General features: G+C 41.7%; 1 protein-coding gene across 2 annotated transcripts in view; it reads right to left on the reverse strand.

Moving 5' to 3' along the window:
• Nucleotides 1-226: 226 nt before the first annotated feature.
• Nucleotides 227-16,475, reverse strand: part of EFCAB2 (EF-hand calcium binding domain 2) — a 37,668-nt gene continuing 21,419 nt past the window's right edge. The window contains exons 2-7 of one of the 2 annotated variants that reach the window (XM_061471123.1): nucleotides 16,043-16,127; nucleotides 8,643-8,715; nucleotides 3,893-3,975; nucleotides 2,044-2,086; nucleotides 1,878-1,944; nucleotides 227-863 (exon numbers count right to left, since the gene is read on the reverse strand). In XM_061471123.1, coding sequence (XP_061327107.1) covers nucleotides 748-863; nucleotides 1,878-1,944; nucleotides 2,044-2,086; nucleotides 3,893-3,975; nucleotides 8,643-8,715; nucleotides 16,043-16,127 — 467 coding nt within the window. In that variant the 3' untranslated portion in view covers nucleotides 227-747. The remainder of the gene's footprint in view (nucleotides 864-1,877; nucleotides 1,945-2,043; nucleotides 2,087-3,892; nucleotides 3,976-8,642; nucleotides 8,716-16,042; nucleotides 16,128-16,475) is intronic. The other variant, XM_061471124.1, reaches the window with a different exon arrangement.

Below are 16,475 nucleotides of genomic sequence, written 5' to 3' on the forward strand. Positions count from 1 at the left end.
AGCTTAAGCTCCTGACTTTCAAACTGGTTATGAAAGAGGAACTGTATATTACCTATAGTAACAGAAATGTTCTTGAGGATTTCTTTGTAAATTTGACTAGGGCAATGGCTTGAGTGCTACCTGCGTGTTTAAAATGGAAGCAAAATACCATGTGCCAATGGATGAGTCGCATAAAATAGAACTGACTGGTCCAGTTTAATTGCCTATGGTTAACCAAACACAAATATTTGACTATACCCAGAAATTGTAGAAAGCTTATTTGATCTATTATATTTCAAAAGGAGTAGCCTACCGTGTTTTATTAGTTAAGCATAAACAAGGATTACATATAAATATAAAAGCTTTATCTTAGTAGCATGCCTTCACAATTTTAGTCATCTTAAGGTACTCACTTACCTACTTATTACCCACTTTCAAGGTCTCATTTTTCCATTAGGTTTTCAGAAGCAATTGTAAAGTAATTTCTTGACTCCATTAACATTATTTTTCCTGTTATTTTCAAACCAAATTCCATGATTTCTTTTCCAGACCTTACACAGTATTTCTGTCAAGAGCTCTTTTTCCAGGTGTGACTATATTTCAACATGTATATAGAACCTAAGGAAATATAGCTACACACAGATTTTATTTGAATTATAAGCACAGTTACAAATTGAGCTTTGTTACACTTTGAAATACTCCTTTCAACTAACTGCCAGTGTACACTGCTGTTACCAAAAGGCATCCCAATCACTAAACGGCAAGATCTTAAGTTTCATCTACTACCAGCTTTGAAATGTAGTTTCTGTAGCGAACAGTGTTTGTTTCTGGATCTAGAGCAACAGAGAGCATGTTCTCCATTTCTTCCTCAGTAAAGGGCTCACCTGAAAGACAGCAGAGAATAACACTTTGTCTTCATTATTCTTTTAAGGACTGGCAAGTCATCCCACTTTTTCCTTGAAAGGATCCCCTTTTGGTCCTCACACAGAGGAGAAAAGGTGTAACACGAAGGTTCCAATTCCTTCGTTTTTGCAAATGTGAGTCCTGCACACCAAGCAAGCTGGTCTAAGGGAAAGGAGACAGAGGGCCTGGGTTTTTTGATCTCCTTTTAGTTCACAGACTCAAAAATGTCCTATTCTGCTCTGCCCCAGAGATGTTGAACCAACCATTTTTGGCAGAATTAATTCTTCTAATGTGTACAATAGAATGATTTTCTCTCATTTGGCTATCCTTGCACTTGCATTTACATTGTGAAAGGCTTTGGTTTTTCTCTTTTTGGAAGCTTTAAAGCTGCTGATGCCTACTTCATCCCTCTTTGAGAACAAGGTTCCCATCTGAGGATAGGTCTTGCAGAAAGGCTGCACGTCATTTTGTACCTGAGACAGGCAGGCACGCATGAATCAGACATGCAAGAAAAGCAGGCTCTTCAAGGGATATTGAGGATTACATGATATACAACTCAAATCTGGTCTTTGAATCTCTTTGTTTGCATATGGCACTAGAATTAAGATCAAGATAATGTAGGAATGAATGAGCACTGAAACTACCTGAATCATCAGGAAACCCAACCAACCATTTTACAGGACAGAAAATATCAGATTGTTAGGAAGCACAGAGATGCACACAGGATCAGAAAATATCCACATAAGATTGAATTATAACTCTTAATAATAATTTTTATCTTATAATGTCTGCAAGCAGGCAGACAAATGTTCCTTTCCTGCATTATTCCCCAGTGAAGTGTTCTAGTCTGCAGCCACTCATCACAGCAACACTATTGTTTGAAGACAATGTATCTACTTCTGCAAGTTTTGGCATGCAGAATGAGGACCTCAAGGTGCCATATACACATGTAATGTTTATTTACTTAAGTACTGATATTACAAAAGTCATGTTACCTTCTTCAGTCAAATATTTGACCAGATCCTCTTTAGTAATATATCCACATTTATTCTCATCCAAAACCTTTAAGGAAAAAAGAATGAAATTTGGGTTTAATCATTTTGAACCAAGAATCAGCAACTTCTTTCCAGCAATTGGGTACTGGAGTATTTATTTACAGACCTCAAAAGCATGTAGAAGAACATCTTCTGGAATAGGCCGGTAGCTGAAACGAATCAGAAAAGTTAAGTCACTGTTTGCCAGGCTGCTGTACTATACTGAAAAAATAAAATTAGTACTAAAGGAAAAGGAAAACTTATTTTCTCTGAGAATTTACTAAGTTTTTCTGTCAAGCATTTGATTCCAGCTTGATTTTTTTTGAACTGTCCATATCTTTACCTCTTATGTCTTTTATTCTACTCCTGTTTAATTTCCCTTGTGTTAAGGAGCCACATGAATGGCTCTGCATGTTTGGGCAGGCAGGAATCAGTAACAGGTGAATCATTCCACGTAGCCAATGCACTGAACATAAGATGGCCAAACCAAGGAAATTAAGTTTTGTCCTAGTAGGCTGGTAGCTAAGGCAACTGATCACCCAGTGGGACTTTGACAGTCTAATGAGCTGATGATGTGCAAAGGAGGCTGGTGGCTATAAAAGAAAAGCTATGTCACTGACAGTTTCAGAGAGACAGGAGAACTGGGCACGTGTGTGCGTGCATATGTGTGCCTGATTTCAGAGCTGGAAAGGCAGCACTGTGTAGCAACAGAGACCTTCCACAGCCCAGCAGACTCTCACCAACCCCCAAGAATACTAAAGAGAAGACGTTGAAGCCAGAATGGTTCTAACTGCTTGATTGCTTTGTCCAGACCCGCCTCACTCTTTTACTATCTAAAAATCAAATGTTCTAACAAGAGGCCTTGTTTTTTGTGATCCAAATCTCATGTACCCTTGGAGAAGTAAACTATGAACATAATGCCCCAAAAGATAAAGTGGGTCTTGACAAGCCTGCACTAGCCTGGGCAAAGCACAAGGGGAAGGTTTTGTGTGTGTTTGCGTGGAGGGAGTGTGGAGGAGAGGGTGAGAGCTCAGAGCATCAAGGTATCATTTTAGGAAAGGGTGAACATCAGTGTAGAGCCAGAAACTGACATGAAGGTCAGAGAATGCAAAGGTACAGGAACCTGGAAAGGCACACTGGTACCAAACACTGACGGCTGGTCTCTGTCCAGGCATGGGTGCAAAGACTCTGAAACACAGCCCCAGGGTGGCCCCACTCCCTCTGGATGCTGCAAGACAGTTTGGGAAATCCTGTAGACATTTCATGTGTAACACGCCCGCCTACCAAAGGCCTTCTGTGTGCAAAATAGCTTCTCAGTATTGGACAAGATGAAGTCCCTCAAAACCTTTGGCTGCCATCTTTAAAAAGAAAGATAAATTGCCCATAAGTAATCTTGCTTTTAGTGGAAAATATTGAAATAACACAAGTTCCTGTGTACATGCAAAGATTGCCATGAATCTTTGAATACTGAACAGCATTTTTGTTCTAGATTTTCAAATCAGTAGTCTTTCAGAGTGCTATTTTGTGTACATTCAACTGTACCTGGCAGTCGCTTTGACACATGAATATGAAGCTGATTTATACAACTTATTAAAAATACACTGTAACAGACTGTGCTTTTCAGTAACTCTAATTCATATGTTCAGAGAAAGTAATGGTTATGACCTTAATTTGCATATAAAACATTTCAGAGACACACAAAACATGTTGAATAGCAAGTTAATTCTGATTCACATTATCACAATTCACGACTATAAACTGATATTATTTATATCATCCATACAACATAATCTCATGTAAACAAAGTAATTTTGAAACAAAATCTATCAAGTTAATGTAAACTGAGTTTAAATACCAAGGCAGAAATAATCGGTATTCTTTGCAGTTATATAAAATTACTGTAGATATATTTATTCAGCATCAACTCAGTTAATCTGGAATGAACTACAGACACAGAAAAATCCACTTTCCATTACCTTCTGTCGAGCAGTACTTTTGTCATCACAGGAAGAAAGTTTTCCAGATGAACGTAACCACCTGTTTCTTCTTCATCTTCTACCTAAAAATAAAACTTAAGTATGGCAGGTTATATGACTCATTAGCAAGCTAATATGAAAACCAGAAAATTGGGGTGGTTCCCTCATTAAAATTATAGTGTTAGACTTTGAATATTTATATCAGGTTTTTAATATCACATGGCACCATAGCATCTGGGTGAAATACTTGTGAACAAATAGAAAGAAATAAGAGGAAGAAATACCATCCCAGGCAAAACACAGGCCTGCTCTTAGGGACACATTCAACAACTCAATACTGCCCTCTTGTGCTTAGAAACCATTCGTGCAAAGGAACCGGACGCCTAGTAACTGATCTTATCTCCCAGAGTAACTGGGCAGAGGTTTAGGCATTCAGACTGCATTCATGCTAGTGAAGCCTGGCAGAACCTGGAATATTCCCAAGCAGTGTAACGTGGCCACCCGTAACAGCAAACCATTAGCACGTTCCCTGGCATGATTTTGGCCTGTGCCACCTACCACTCCTCCCAGCAGTCACCCGGACCTTAGGGACTTTCCCCCAACAAGCTGCTTTGTGCAGCCTCTCTGCATAAAACATTTACCAGGGCAGACATGAGCTGCTCTGTGCCAGCTGGCTTCAACACCCAAGGATGTTTCTAGGCGTATTTAATGTGCTAGTTTGGACATAGCCCCAGTCTAGTACACCTCAAGGATGGAATTTGTTGTCTCCACATGTTTCATAGCCAGAGAGAGTCATCAGGGGAAGGACCAGAGAAGTAGGCAGCCTGAGCCAGGGCAGGCTGAAACAGTCATAAGGCAGCCCATAAAAAGCTATACAAAGAAAAGCTTCCTTTTGCTTCCTGAATAAATTAACAGTTTAGTCCTAAGACATCAGGGACTCCTAGCAGCATTCTCACTACATTCCCATACTTCCACAAGAGATGAGCAATGTGGTAAAAACTGCTCCCTATCATTGGGGTACATCCTCTCCCTGAAAAGTTCAAGTTTTAGTACAAAAAGAACCCCTCTAATGGAGCTAGCCTGTTCCTGTTTGTGTTGAACCTGGATGCATATCTTGAAGTCTCACACGGCAGCAGCAACACCTTACTAGGCTCTCCAAGACACAGCTCAGATTGAAAGAAGACTCAGACACTCTTTTGAAATCTCCTAACCAAGCCAGGAAAAGACAAAGTAAGAAATCTTCATCTTGCGAGCTGGGTCAGAGCTGATACATGCAGTTGCTTAAATGGAAAGCTGCAATTGCTGCTGCATGATCTTTTCCAGTGCTCTTGAAGGGTTTTGGTTGTGAAAAGGAGGCAGCCACCACCTCTTGCTGCTTTAGAGTGGAAACTGGCTTGAAAAAGACACTTTTTCCCCTCTGTTTGGCAAGCCTAGCATACGGGATCCTTAGCAAGGAAATGAAGCTGCTACACACTTCATGTTAAATCAAATGGTACCTTTTACTGCTACAGAATCATTTGTTTTACTGCTTGCCTGATTGAAAAGATGTAACAAAATACCTGGCAAAACTGAACTTCTTTTCAGTGACGTAACAGTTAGCCAATACACTGCGTCACAAATACTGAGATGCATGAGTACATAGGATGTTTTAGCAACATCTGTCCTTCATCTAGTATTAGGTTAGAAGTCCACAGAGACAGAAAAATAAATGTGGTAGCTATTTATCAGAAATAGACATGTCTTGTGTTAAGCGGAACAAAGTAAAGCAAGGACCCAAAACATCCATGAAGATGGCAAGTTATATAGAAGATGTTTAAGGGAAAGAAAAAAAAAACCAAACAAAACATTAGATCTGCTCATCCAAACATCTGAAGTTCATCCTAATTTTCATACCAGAGGAACTCACTCTCATGACCACTTCAGAGTTTGATGTAGCAAATACCTGTGAAACTGTTATCCCTCACTGACAAATATAATCCACATTTGTCTCTTTTTATTGGTGTGCTATTTTTATTCTCCCTCCAGAAACCAGTCTGTGAAAGAAATGTGTCCTTCCTGACAATGAACCTGGGAGGTGATAAACAACCTCAGCTGCCTCTGACCTGGAACGAACACCTTCCGTTTCAGTGGGTCTTACAGGCCCAGCAATATCATGAACTGTTAAAATCAATCCTATTTCTAACATTGGATACATATGTGTATAAATTATAAATTATATAAATATATATTAATATATTAACATTGCCTAAATCAGTAAGTATTCAGATTTGCAGGTATATGTATAATCTTACTCTTCCTCATGCTCACTCCTGTTCTACATTTCATTTCCCATTTATGTTTTCTTTTTTCTGTAATTCCTCCTCTTTTCACAGTGACTGTGAAAACAACAGGTTTTGTTTGTTCAAATTCTGTGAGTTTTGCTCTATTTCTTTCCTTTGTGTACATCTACAGCCCCTGTAACAACTGTATCGTAGCACCCATTATGTTTCATATCTCTGCTCTCACGGCCATACTATTATCATCCATGTAACATTTGGGACTCCAGTCACAAAGAAACAGAACCATCTTCCAGAGCTGTCCAGGAGATCTGTGGCACAGCAGTGCACTGAACCTGGGATTTCAAACTGCAGGCATTGTAATAATCCTGAAAGTAGCTTTCACCATCTCCAGGCTTATCACTTAATCTTAACTTTATAAATAGGCCTAAAGACATAATATTACGTATAACATTTAGCATAAAGCAATATAGGAAACAGTATATGATAATTTTTACAAACAAAATAATTATATGAATGCTGATTTGGCAGATATGAATAATTTGAGGGCAACATATGCTAGTTTAGCTACAATAAAGCTAATAGGAAGATGAGATTACTGAGAGACACAAGTAGTGAGAAACAGAAATTAATCACAGCTTACAATGAGAAAAAATACTGGAGAAACTGATTACAACTGGCCAACAGAGAGAATTTTTACTTTATCTAGATTAAGATAAAATTATACTACCATAGTCAATGATAACAGTGTCTTAAAGAAATTAAGACAAACTTTTGATTAACATGATATATCAAGGGTTTCACAAGAAGAGTGTTGTTCTGGTACTAAACCTACGCCAAAGTTTCATTTACAGGCACCATGAAACCTTCTGTGGGATTTAATTTCCAGTTCAGTGCTCTTTAAGGTTAACCAGTACTCTTGAATGTACTTCTTGCAGTATTGTACTTTAATACAGTTGCAATCAACAATCACGTATGCTACATTATTCTATCTCAAGAATCTTCCACCTCATTCCTGTATTGTATTGCACCTTCTTATGCATTACTTGTTATGCAGTAACATTGAAGAAGAAGAAAATGAAAAACAAAAGGAATTCCAACCTCTTTGGGAGGGGAAAGGAGGCCTTGAACAACTGTCCTGGTTTCCCTGGACTGGGCAGAGGTGGTCAAAGCATCCCCTTCCTTTTCTCAATTCTGAATCTTGAGTCACTTGTGCTGTTCATTTGCTGCAAACAAAAATCCCTCTGGGCCACTAAAAATATCATTGATCTTAAGCACCATAATTTCTCTTTCCATTTTGTCTTGTTGTCAGTAGAAGCTGGGACAATCTGGTACTGGGAGTACAGAGCCAGAGCAGACAGACTGCAGTATCACATTAAAAGTTCTTTCTCCTCTGATGGTTCTTTGCATTTCCTCATCTGAAGCAGCTGCATCATTTTCACAAGACTTATCATAAGATTTCTCACACTAAATTCTGATCTACAAGAGACCAGACAAGCCTATCAAGGAGAGACTGCTACTGCAAGCATCCAAATTTTTGTTGGCGACATGAAGAAAAAAGAGATCAATTCCCAGTATCCTGACCTATACATGAAAAAGAGAAAAATCCTTCCTCCACCTCTCAGCTCGAGCATCTTCCATTCCCTAAGGCAGCATATCAGTTTGCAAAATGAATATGAAGTCTTTTTCCCATTTCTTTGTCTCATTTGTTCACCATACCCTGCCACAGCACTAGCACACCATCCTTTCTATTTCAAGCATGAGGTAAGGAGACAAAAATTAGTGTAGGAAAGACTGTGGAGAGATGTGATTGAAGTTCCTTGCCCCTGTGTTTCACTGGGAGAATTGGAGGACCACTAAAAAGGTTTTATATCTGAATTCTGAATTACAGGCTTAAGTAATCAAGTAAGAAAAGATTACTTACAACTGAGAAAGCTCAAGACTGGGAAAGACCTCATGAAGGACAGAAAGCAGAGATACAAGATAGCAATAACAGGACCCAGTGAAAGAAATAACAGGTCTTCCCTCACTGTATTTTTGGAATTTGGTGTTTTGTGGAGGTTTTTTTAATCTATAGAACACCTGATCAAGAACTTATTTTATTATTTAATCATCCAGTGTGTGTCCACAGCATGTCTAAAAGAGTGAGATGGTTAGGGCTTGGATATCCTAATCCAACTGAGGGGTTTTTTTCATCAGACAAAACCAATTTTTCCTCCATTTGCTACAAATGCCCCTCCACCATGTCACAGTGCCACAGTGTCAAACACTCCTCATTTTGACCAATTAATATTGTTACCTCATCAGCCTGAAAGCTTGCTTCAGGGCAACCTGAGAGACTGCCTGTCTGAGCCACTTCTATGACACTTCCAACCTCTGGGAAAAAAGCTTAGGTTTCCCACACAGCCAGGCAGAAGGGACAGACTTCTGCAAGTTTAAGATTGAAAAAAAATAGAATATATCTAAACATTTACCTTTGCAAGCAGTTCATTCAGTTCTGCCTCAGTCGGGAAGCAACCTAGTGTCCTGACAATTACACCAATATCCCTGAAATAAAGAAAGAACAACTTTGTTTGTAAATCTGCAACACAAGAGTGTCTGGAGAATCCAGACACCAATTCAGAGTTTGCATATAGGGGTGTGCATGTAAAAGCACCCAAGCACACACAAGCATACATATGTAGATGATGTCTCAGTAAGCAATGTCTATTTTTACAGACATTAAATATTCTGGAGATTTTTGGAAGCATGTAATTGTTCTTGTGACTTTCCCCAGAAATTCCTCTTTACCATTGTATTGCAGTGTACTGTGTGCAGGTTACTTTTCAACTGCTGTCCTCTAATTGTTAAGCTTAATTTCAGTAAAGTCTACATTTATGCAGTTAATAAAGTACTTTGAAACGTACTGAGATGTAAGGTAACAAATAAAATATATGTTTACATTAAATGCTGTAAAGATACATATTTTAACTGCAGTAAAGAACAATTACAAGAGGTCAGGAAGGAGGCACCCCTGCTATGCCTCTGCTGTGCTCTGAAAGAGTCAAACACACTAGCACAGTGGTTTGTCACCACCCTGTTTATGCTGCAAATTATATTCATAGCTTGCATTTGCTGCTGAACCTGGTGCAGTTGTTCTGAGGCTCTAAATAAAATTCTGATCAAACTGGCAATGCCTCAAAAAAATTTAACAACATCACAGACTAGAAACAAAAAAGCTGTAAAAAAGAGTGCTAATGAAATTTAGGGTATGATTGAAAACAAAATAATGGAAGTATCAATATCTCTTGTGATTTTCAGACCAATTCTACAACACAGAAATGCACGCACATTTGAATAAGTATCCACAGTGGTGGTGGTTCCCATGATTCAAACCTCTGTGGTTTCTTCATCTTCACCAGTATATTTGGTGGAAAAAATAGACTGCCTATTAAAAATGGTAGGTACAAGAAGCAATGACCTTTGTAAAATCATCTTATAATGGTAAGGTCTTAAACTTGCACACCAAACACACATGAAATTATGCGGGTCAGTCTTTGGCCTCCTCAGACAGATCGCAAGAAGCTCCCATTCTGACTGAAAGCATTGAGAAGCACTACCATATACTACAGAGAGGAAAAGGCCGGCTGCAGCAACCTAGTTACAAGACAAAACCCAATCCCATTGTCCTGGGTTCAGCAGTAGCAGTCATTTTTTCTCCTTCTTGGTAGCTGGTGCAGTGCAGTGTTTTTGACTTTCGGCTCGAGAACAGAGCTGATAAAGATGTTTTGGTTTGGCCAAGGACTTTGTGAGCCTCATGCTCTGCCAGGGAGGAGGGGAAGCTGGGAGGAAGCAGACAGGACACCTGACCCAAACTGACCAAAGAGCTATTCCATACCACAGCACGTCATGCCCAGGATGTAACTGGGAGTTAGCCGGAAGGGCTGTGAGACTGCAAGGTTGGAGGAGGTATCGGTCGGAGCTTGGTCGGGCTTGGGGGGCGAGTTATCGGTCAGCGGGTGGTGAGGTGTTGTATTCTGTTCCCTTGTTATTTCCTTTATCATTATTATCATTGGTGGTAGCAGTAGTGATTTGTGTTATACCTTAGTTACTAAACTGTTCTTATCTCAACCCGTGGGAGTTGCATTCTTTTGATTCTCCTCTCCGTCCCTCCGAGAGCAGGGGGAGGGCAAGAAAGGGGGGGAAGTGAGCGAACGAATTACCTGACTGGGTTTAAACCACGACAGTTCTTTTTGGCGCCCAACGTGGGGCTTGAAGGGTTGAGATAACGACAGATTTGACTGGATTAATAGTCATTCGTCACAATGCTGATTTATTGGCTCTCAGAGTTGTTCTTGTTGATCTCACAGCTTCAGAATGTTGTAACTTACTTAGAGCCGGTATTTGCTGTGTTAGTGTTTATCAAGTGTGGGGCCTGGGCTAAGGTTCTTGTCTCACTGTGCTTTATGGCAATGGCTTGTAATACGGGTGGGCTCCAGCAGCAGGGCGGGACGGACGTGGCCGTGGACTTGTACCTGGCCGTCCGGCTGCTCTTCACCGTCCTGGCCCTCACCCTACTCTCCATCTTCGTGAGGCTGCGGGGAACTGAGGGGGAGCGGTCCCGGGAGCCGGCGGCTGCTGAAGCGGCCCGGGAGAGCGGCCCCGGGGACCAAGCGGCGGCGGGAGCGGGGCCGGAGGCCGCCAGGGGACGGCTGCCGGTGGAGGAGGCCGGGGCGGTTGAGGAGCAGAAGGAAGCGGCTGCCGAGCAGCGGGAGAAGGCGGCGGAGGAGCCGAGCCCCGCGGAGGAGCCGAGCCCCGCGGAGGAGCCGAGCCCCGCGACGGCCGAGAGCATGCCCCGGCAGCCACCCGCCGAGCCCCAGGAGGATGCAGGAGACCACGCAGCATTTCCCAGCAAGGCAGAGGAGGAAGAGCTGGACTCAGGAAAAGAGAAGCCAGTGGTGGGAGAGCCGGGAAGCACAGCAGCTACATCAGCCCCAGTGACAAGCACAGCAGCATCGTTTGAGAGTTCTGAAGGTTTTGAATGGCCTTTGGGTATCCTTGGGACCTGCCTGCTGATTGTGATGGGGATCAGCATGTTGGCACACACACAGGCTGTGTTCTACCCACAACCATTTTGTCTGATCTCAAAAGTTAAGCAGAGTCAGGTTTGGGTCTTGTCTGGGATTAGACAACAATATAGGGGGACCAAGAGATTTTCCCCAAGGCTGGAGAGTCATGAGTGGCAGGGTGTGTGGGACAGTATGGGCAAGTATCTAGTCCACTGGGCCCCCCCAGTGCTTTGGAAGCGTCGGAGATGGAAGGCAGCTGTATGGAGTCCCCAGCAACAAGCTGCAGAAACTGCTTCAGGGGACAGTGAATTATTTTGAGCCTGGTGGGCCCATGGCACTTCAGGCCATCAGGGCAGAGATGCAACATAGACGTGGACTCAAGATCGAGGGGTGGACTTAACAATGGACACTATTGCCCAGGTTATTCACGAGTGTGAACACTGCACACAGTCTCTCCTGCTCTGGAAGACTGTTACAAGAGATGGAGCCTGACATGGACCAGATGGACGCAGCAGCTTTATAGGGACTGGTCCATGCACTAAGATAAGAGTGCACTGAGATAAGAGTGATGGTATATTGAAAATGTGGGATCTGAGCATGACGTGAATGGTATGGAATAAGGGGTGGATAATGTCCTGGGTTCAGCAGTAGCAGTCATTTTTTCTCCTTCTTGGTAGCTGGTGCAGTGCAGTGTTTTTGACTTTCGGCTCGAGAACAGAGCTGATAAAGATGTTTTGGTTTGGCCAAGGACTTTGTGAGCCTCATGCTCTGCCAGGGAGGAGGGGAAGCTGGGAGGAAGCAGACAGGACACCTGACCCAAACTGACCAAAGAGCTATTCCATACCACAGCACGTCATGCCCAGGATGTAACTGGGAGTTAGCCGGAAGGGCTGTGAGACTGCAAGGTTGGAGGAGGTATCGGTCGGAGCTTGGTCGGGCTTGGGGGGCGAGTTATCGGTCAGCGGGTGGTGAGGTGTTGTATTCTGTTCCCTTGTTATTTCCTTTATCATTATTATCATTGGTGGTAGCAGTAGTGATTTGTGTTATACCTTAGTTACTAAACTGTTCTTATCTCAACCCGTGGGAGTTGCATTCTTTTGATTCTCCTCTCCGTCCCTCCGAGAGCAGGGGGAGGGCAAGAAAGGGGGGGAAGTGAGCGAACGAATTACCTGACTGGGTTTAAACCACGACACCCATACATAGAGTTGTTATGAAATTAAGCCATCTACTCAAATGACTCAGTGAAACCTTGCCCCCTGTGGATGTGAATGAGAGTTGGGCCACTGGCCTCAATGAGGTCAGACAGTCCTTATCCATGCACCCTGTTTCTAGTATGGGTATAGTATATTTGATGCCCTCACTCCTGTACTTCCTCATCTTTTCTAGCTAAAAGATACCTGTAAATGTTCTCTGCCACCCCCAGAGAAACACCCAACACAAATCATGCCTCCTTGCTGTCCCACACTATTTCTGCTCTTACAGACTGCCAGAGATGGAAAGGCTGCTATCACCCTCCTTCCTTACCTCATACTCTGCAATGGGACTTGGTAATACTCAGTAATGGGACTTAGCCATGGGACTAAGGTAAACCAGGTCCTAGAAGAGTTTGCAAAATGTGGCATTGCTTTCTGCTGTTTCTGGCAGTCTGTGTGTGTGCCATCATCTGAGGATGTTGTTTGAAGCGTCTGTGGTGAAAACATCACATTTGGTAATAACACAGAGTTTAAAGGATCCAGCTAGGAAATCGTATTTTCTTCCCAGCCACTTCCTCTCACTTAGTTGAGCATCTGGGTTTCTGTGTGGTCAAAATGAGTTTATGTTCATACCAGTTTCATAACAAGGATGTAATGTAACTTTGGGTCATGGTTTTCACCCTCTGTATAACACTTCCAATGACAAGATTTGAAAAGCCCTTGACTCAGGATGTGTTGTAAGCAGCACAAAACAGCACTGTCTTCCTCATGCTTAATTGCATAATAACTTGTATTTGCATCAGGAATCATGCAGTACTGATGGCGGCCTGTCAAGCCAGTGTAATTGTCCATATTTTTCACGGGTATCTGATATTTCAGGCAATAATATTCGTATGTCTGCAGTTCTGTTAAGAATTGTGCTCTACTGCCACCTTCTGATACAAGACAACCAGCCATTAATAATCCCATTATTGTGATTCAGCCCTCCAATATGAACCTGGGAATAATTAGATAATAAATCGTTCATTGTCAGTAACTGTACTATGATAACAAATAATGTGAAACTGTGCATTTACTGTGTTAAATAGACTTCTGAATGTCCCCTTTCACATGTTAGGACCTACTGCCTGAATAAATACTTTTTTTTTTGAAGTCTGCTTGTATCATTTCATTGTTGTCACATTTTCTCAAACTCTATATCCAGTATATAATAGACCGAGACCTGTAGCAAATCTTACTGCTATTTAGTCAGGACTGCAGATGCAAATGACAAATAAGAAATGGGTACATCATGGTGTGGTGAGGGTGAGGCGATCCCCAGCGCAGGGGGGTGGCATTGTCAGGGGTTCCCATGGAGGTGGCAAGCCCAGGAGGGCCGCCACAACCTGTCCCACTGCCCAGCCAGGAGCAGGGCAGCTGGGGGATGCCAGGAGCAGGGCAGCTCCAGCCTGGGCATCAGGCACCTCCCTGGGGATTGGCCAAGAGATTTGAGTGAGCTCTCTTCCCAAAGGTCCCTAAGGGCAATAGAACAGCAATGGTACCCAGTGTGGTGATGCACCCTGAAATTTTCACTATCTACTATAACTGAAAAATCATTTCACTTCTATGAAGTACCCATAATTTCTTGAATTTAGAGGCACTAGTAAGCACACATTGTTAAAACCATCACAGAAATATTTTGTACCTCTCTCACTTGTTTTATAATGTAGAAAAGGCATTTGGAACATTTAAAGATGTTTTCCAGTTTGGCTTTGTGAGGAATGTCTAATGATAATTCCATCAATTCTCACACTCCTTTGTAGGGGCCTATAGGGATGCTGGGGATGGACTCTTCATTAGGGACTGTAGTTATAGGACAAGGGGTAACGGGTTAAAACTTAAACAGGGGAAGTTTAGATTGGATGTAAGGAGGAAATTCTTTCCTGTTAGGGTGGTGAGGCACTGGAATAGGTTGCCCAGGGAGGTTGTGAATGCTCCATCCCTGGCAGTGTTCAAGACCAGTTTGGACAAGGCCTTGGGTGAGATGGTTTAGTGTGAGGTGTCCCTACCTGTGGCAGGGGGGTTAGAACTTGATGATCTTAAGGTCCTTTCCAACCCTAACTATTCTATGATTCTATAATTCTGTAGTAACTGATTCATAATTAAAAGCTCTGGTGATATTCTTGTGAAAATACTAATTTGAAATATAAAAAATTACTTCAGTAAACAACAGTTTATAACAACTTCAGACCCTGCTCAGTGAGGCATAAACACGCAGTTTACATCTTTTGCAACAAAAGCTGTATTGCTATGTGTGTGGATGTTTATGTTAAAATGACATTAAAGTAGCACTGTCAAATATTCAAACTTTTAAAATACCAGAATTAAGATATTTAGGAATTTTAAAATTTTACTTCTTTTAGTTCTGTATCTTGGAGCCAGTAAGGCCCTGACCAGTCTAACAGTCCATGGTTTTATCTTCCACTGAATTTTTCTTACTTCCTCATACAGATATTTTGTACGTATTTCCATTACATTGCATGCTAAAGGCATAATGTATGCAGTTCTCCCTCTTGACTCCCAACTGTACGTTCCATTCCCTCCGTTCTGGTCTCCCATTTCAAAAAGGAGAAAGCTGAACAAGAAGGAGCACAAAAAAAAAAAATAATAATAAATGGCCAGAGCTATGGAGCAGCATCTCCTAAGAGATTAAACACATCCAGACTCTTCAGCCTTAAACTACTGTGATGGGGGACACATGTGACAGGTATGAAATCATTAATGGCATTAAGAAGATTAATAGAGAATGATTGTTTGCTATTTACCATAAAAATTCAGGCACCATTCAACTAATGTGGTGGATGTACAAAAAAAAAAAGAAGAAATGCTGCATGTTTGCTCAATTCCTTATATTCTTCCCCAAAGCAACTACTAGTTCAGATAAGGGTATTGAGCTAAATGGGCTTTTGGTACAATCAAGTTTGATCGTCTTCATAGAATCATAGAATGGTTTCAATTGGAAGGGACCTTAAAGAACATCCAACCCCCCGCCATAAGCAGGGACACCTCGCAGCAGACCAGGTTGCTCAAAGCCCCATCCAACCTGGCCTTGAACACTGCCAGGGATGGGGCAACCACAGCTTTTCTGGGCCACCTGTGCCAGTGTCTCACCACCCTCACAGTAAAGAATTTTTTCCCATTATCTAATGTAAATCTACCCTCTTTCAGTTTAAAGGCATTCCTCCTTGTCCAATCCCTACCTGCCCTTGTAAAAATCCCTCTTCAGCTTTCTTGTAGGAGCTTTCTTGTAGCTTTAGGTTATTGGAAGGCTGCTGTAAGATCTCCCCAGATATTTTATATTTAATAGAATTAATATATTCAGGGCAGAGATTTGCTATTAATAATTGTAGCCTTAGAATTCTGGTCTAGCTGCAGTTTCCTCTTGCCTCTTTACTCCACCAGTCCCAGCATCCCTCTCTCAAGCCAGTTTCAATCTTCAACACTGAACAATGCAAAATATCTATTAAACAAGCAAAGACATACTTGCCCAATCAGGGCCAAATTACATTTTCTGGTAAAGCAGATGCAGTTCTTGGGAGTTATTTATCTCTGTACTAGATCCTATAACATTTCTGTGTGAAGATATTTACAAACCTGGCATCCACAGAATTACTGCCTTCATTGTCAAATGCCTCAAAAACTTCTATAATCTTTTTCTCAATTTCAGCTACTGCACCATCTGCAAAAACAAACATAAGAAAAGGAAAAGAAAGTTTCACTGAGCTGTTGCAACTGATTTATTTCCAATTAGGGAACTGTGAAAGCAGAAGCACCAAAATTGATAAAGGGGCAGCCAGGAAAGGTACTTCAAAAGAGCAAATGTTATTCTGAAAAAAACCAAAACACCACTCTAAATGCAAAATCTGTCAATTGTATTAGTAATACATTAGTAATATGGCCTTGCTATGGCTCTGCAGCTACATCTAGCCTGGTGGTAATGCTGTGCCTCAGCTACATGATCACCAAACTGTCCTGGGGTGGACCCTGCCCAGAGCGTGCCACAGCTTCTTCTGAACCGTGAGCCCTT

This window comes from Pezoporus flaviventris, unplaced genomic scaffold, assembly GCF_033815535.1.
Source record: "Pezoporus flaviventris isolate CSIRO_AGI_PZ_B2104156 unplaced genomic scaffold, CSIRO_AGI_Pfla_v1 ptg000066l, whole genome shotgun sequence".
Classification (NCBI taxonomy): domain Eukaryota; kingdom Metazoa; phylum Chordata; class Aves; order Psittaciformes; family Psittacidae; genus Pezoporus; species Pezoporus flaviventris.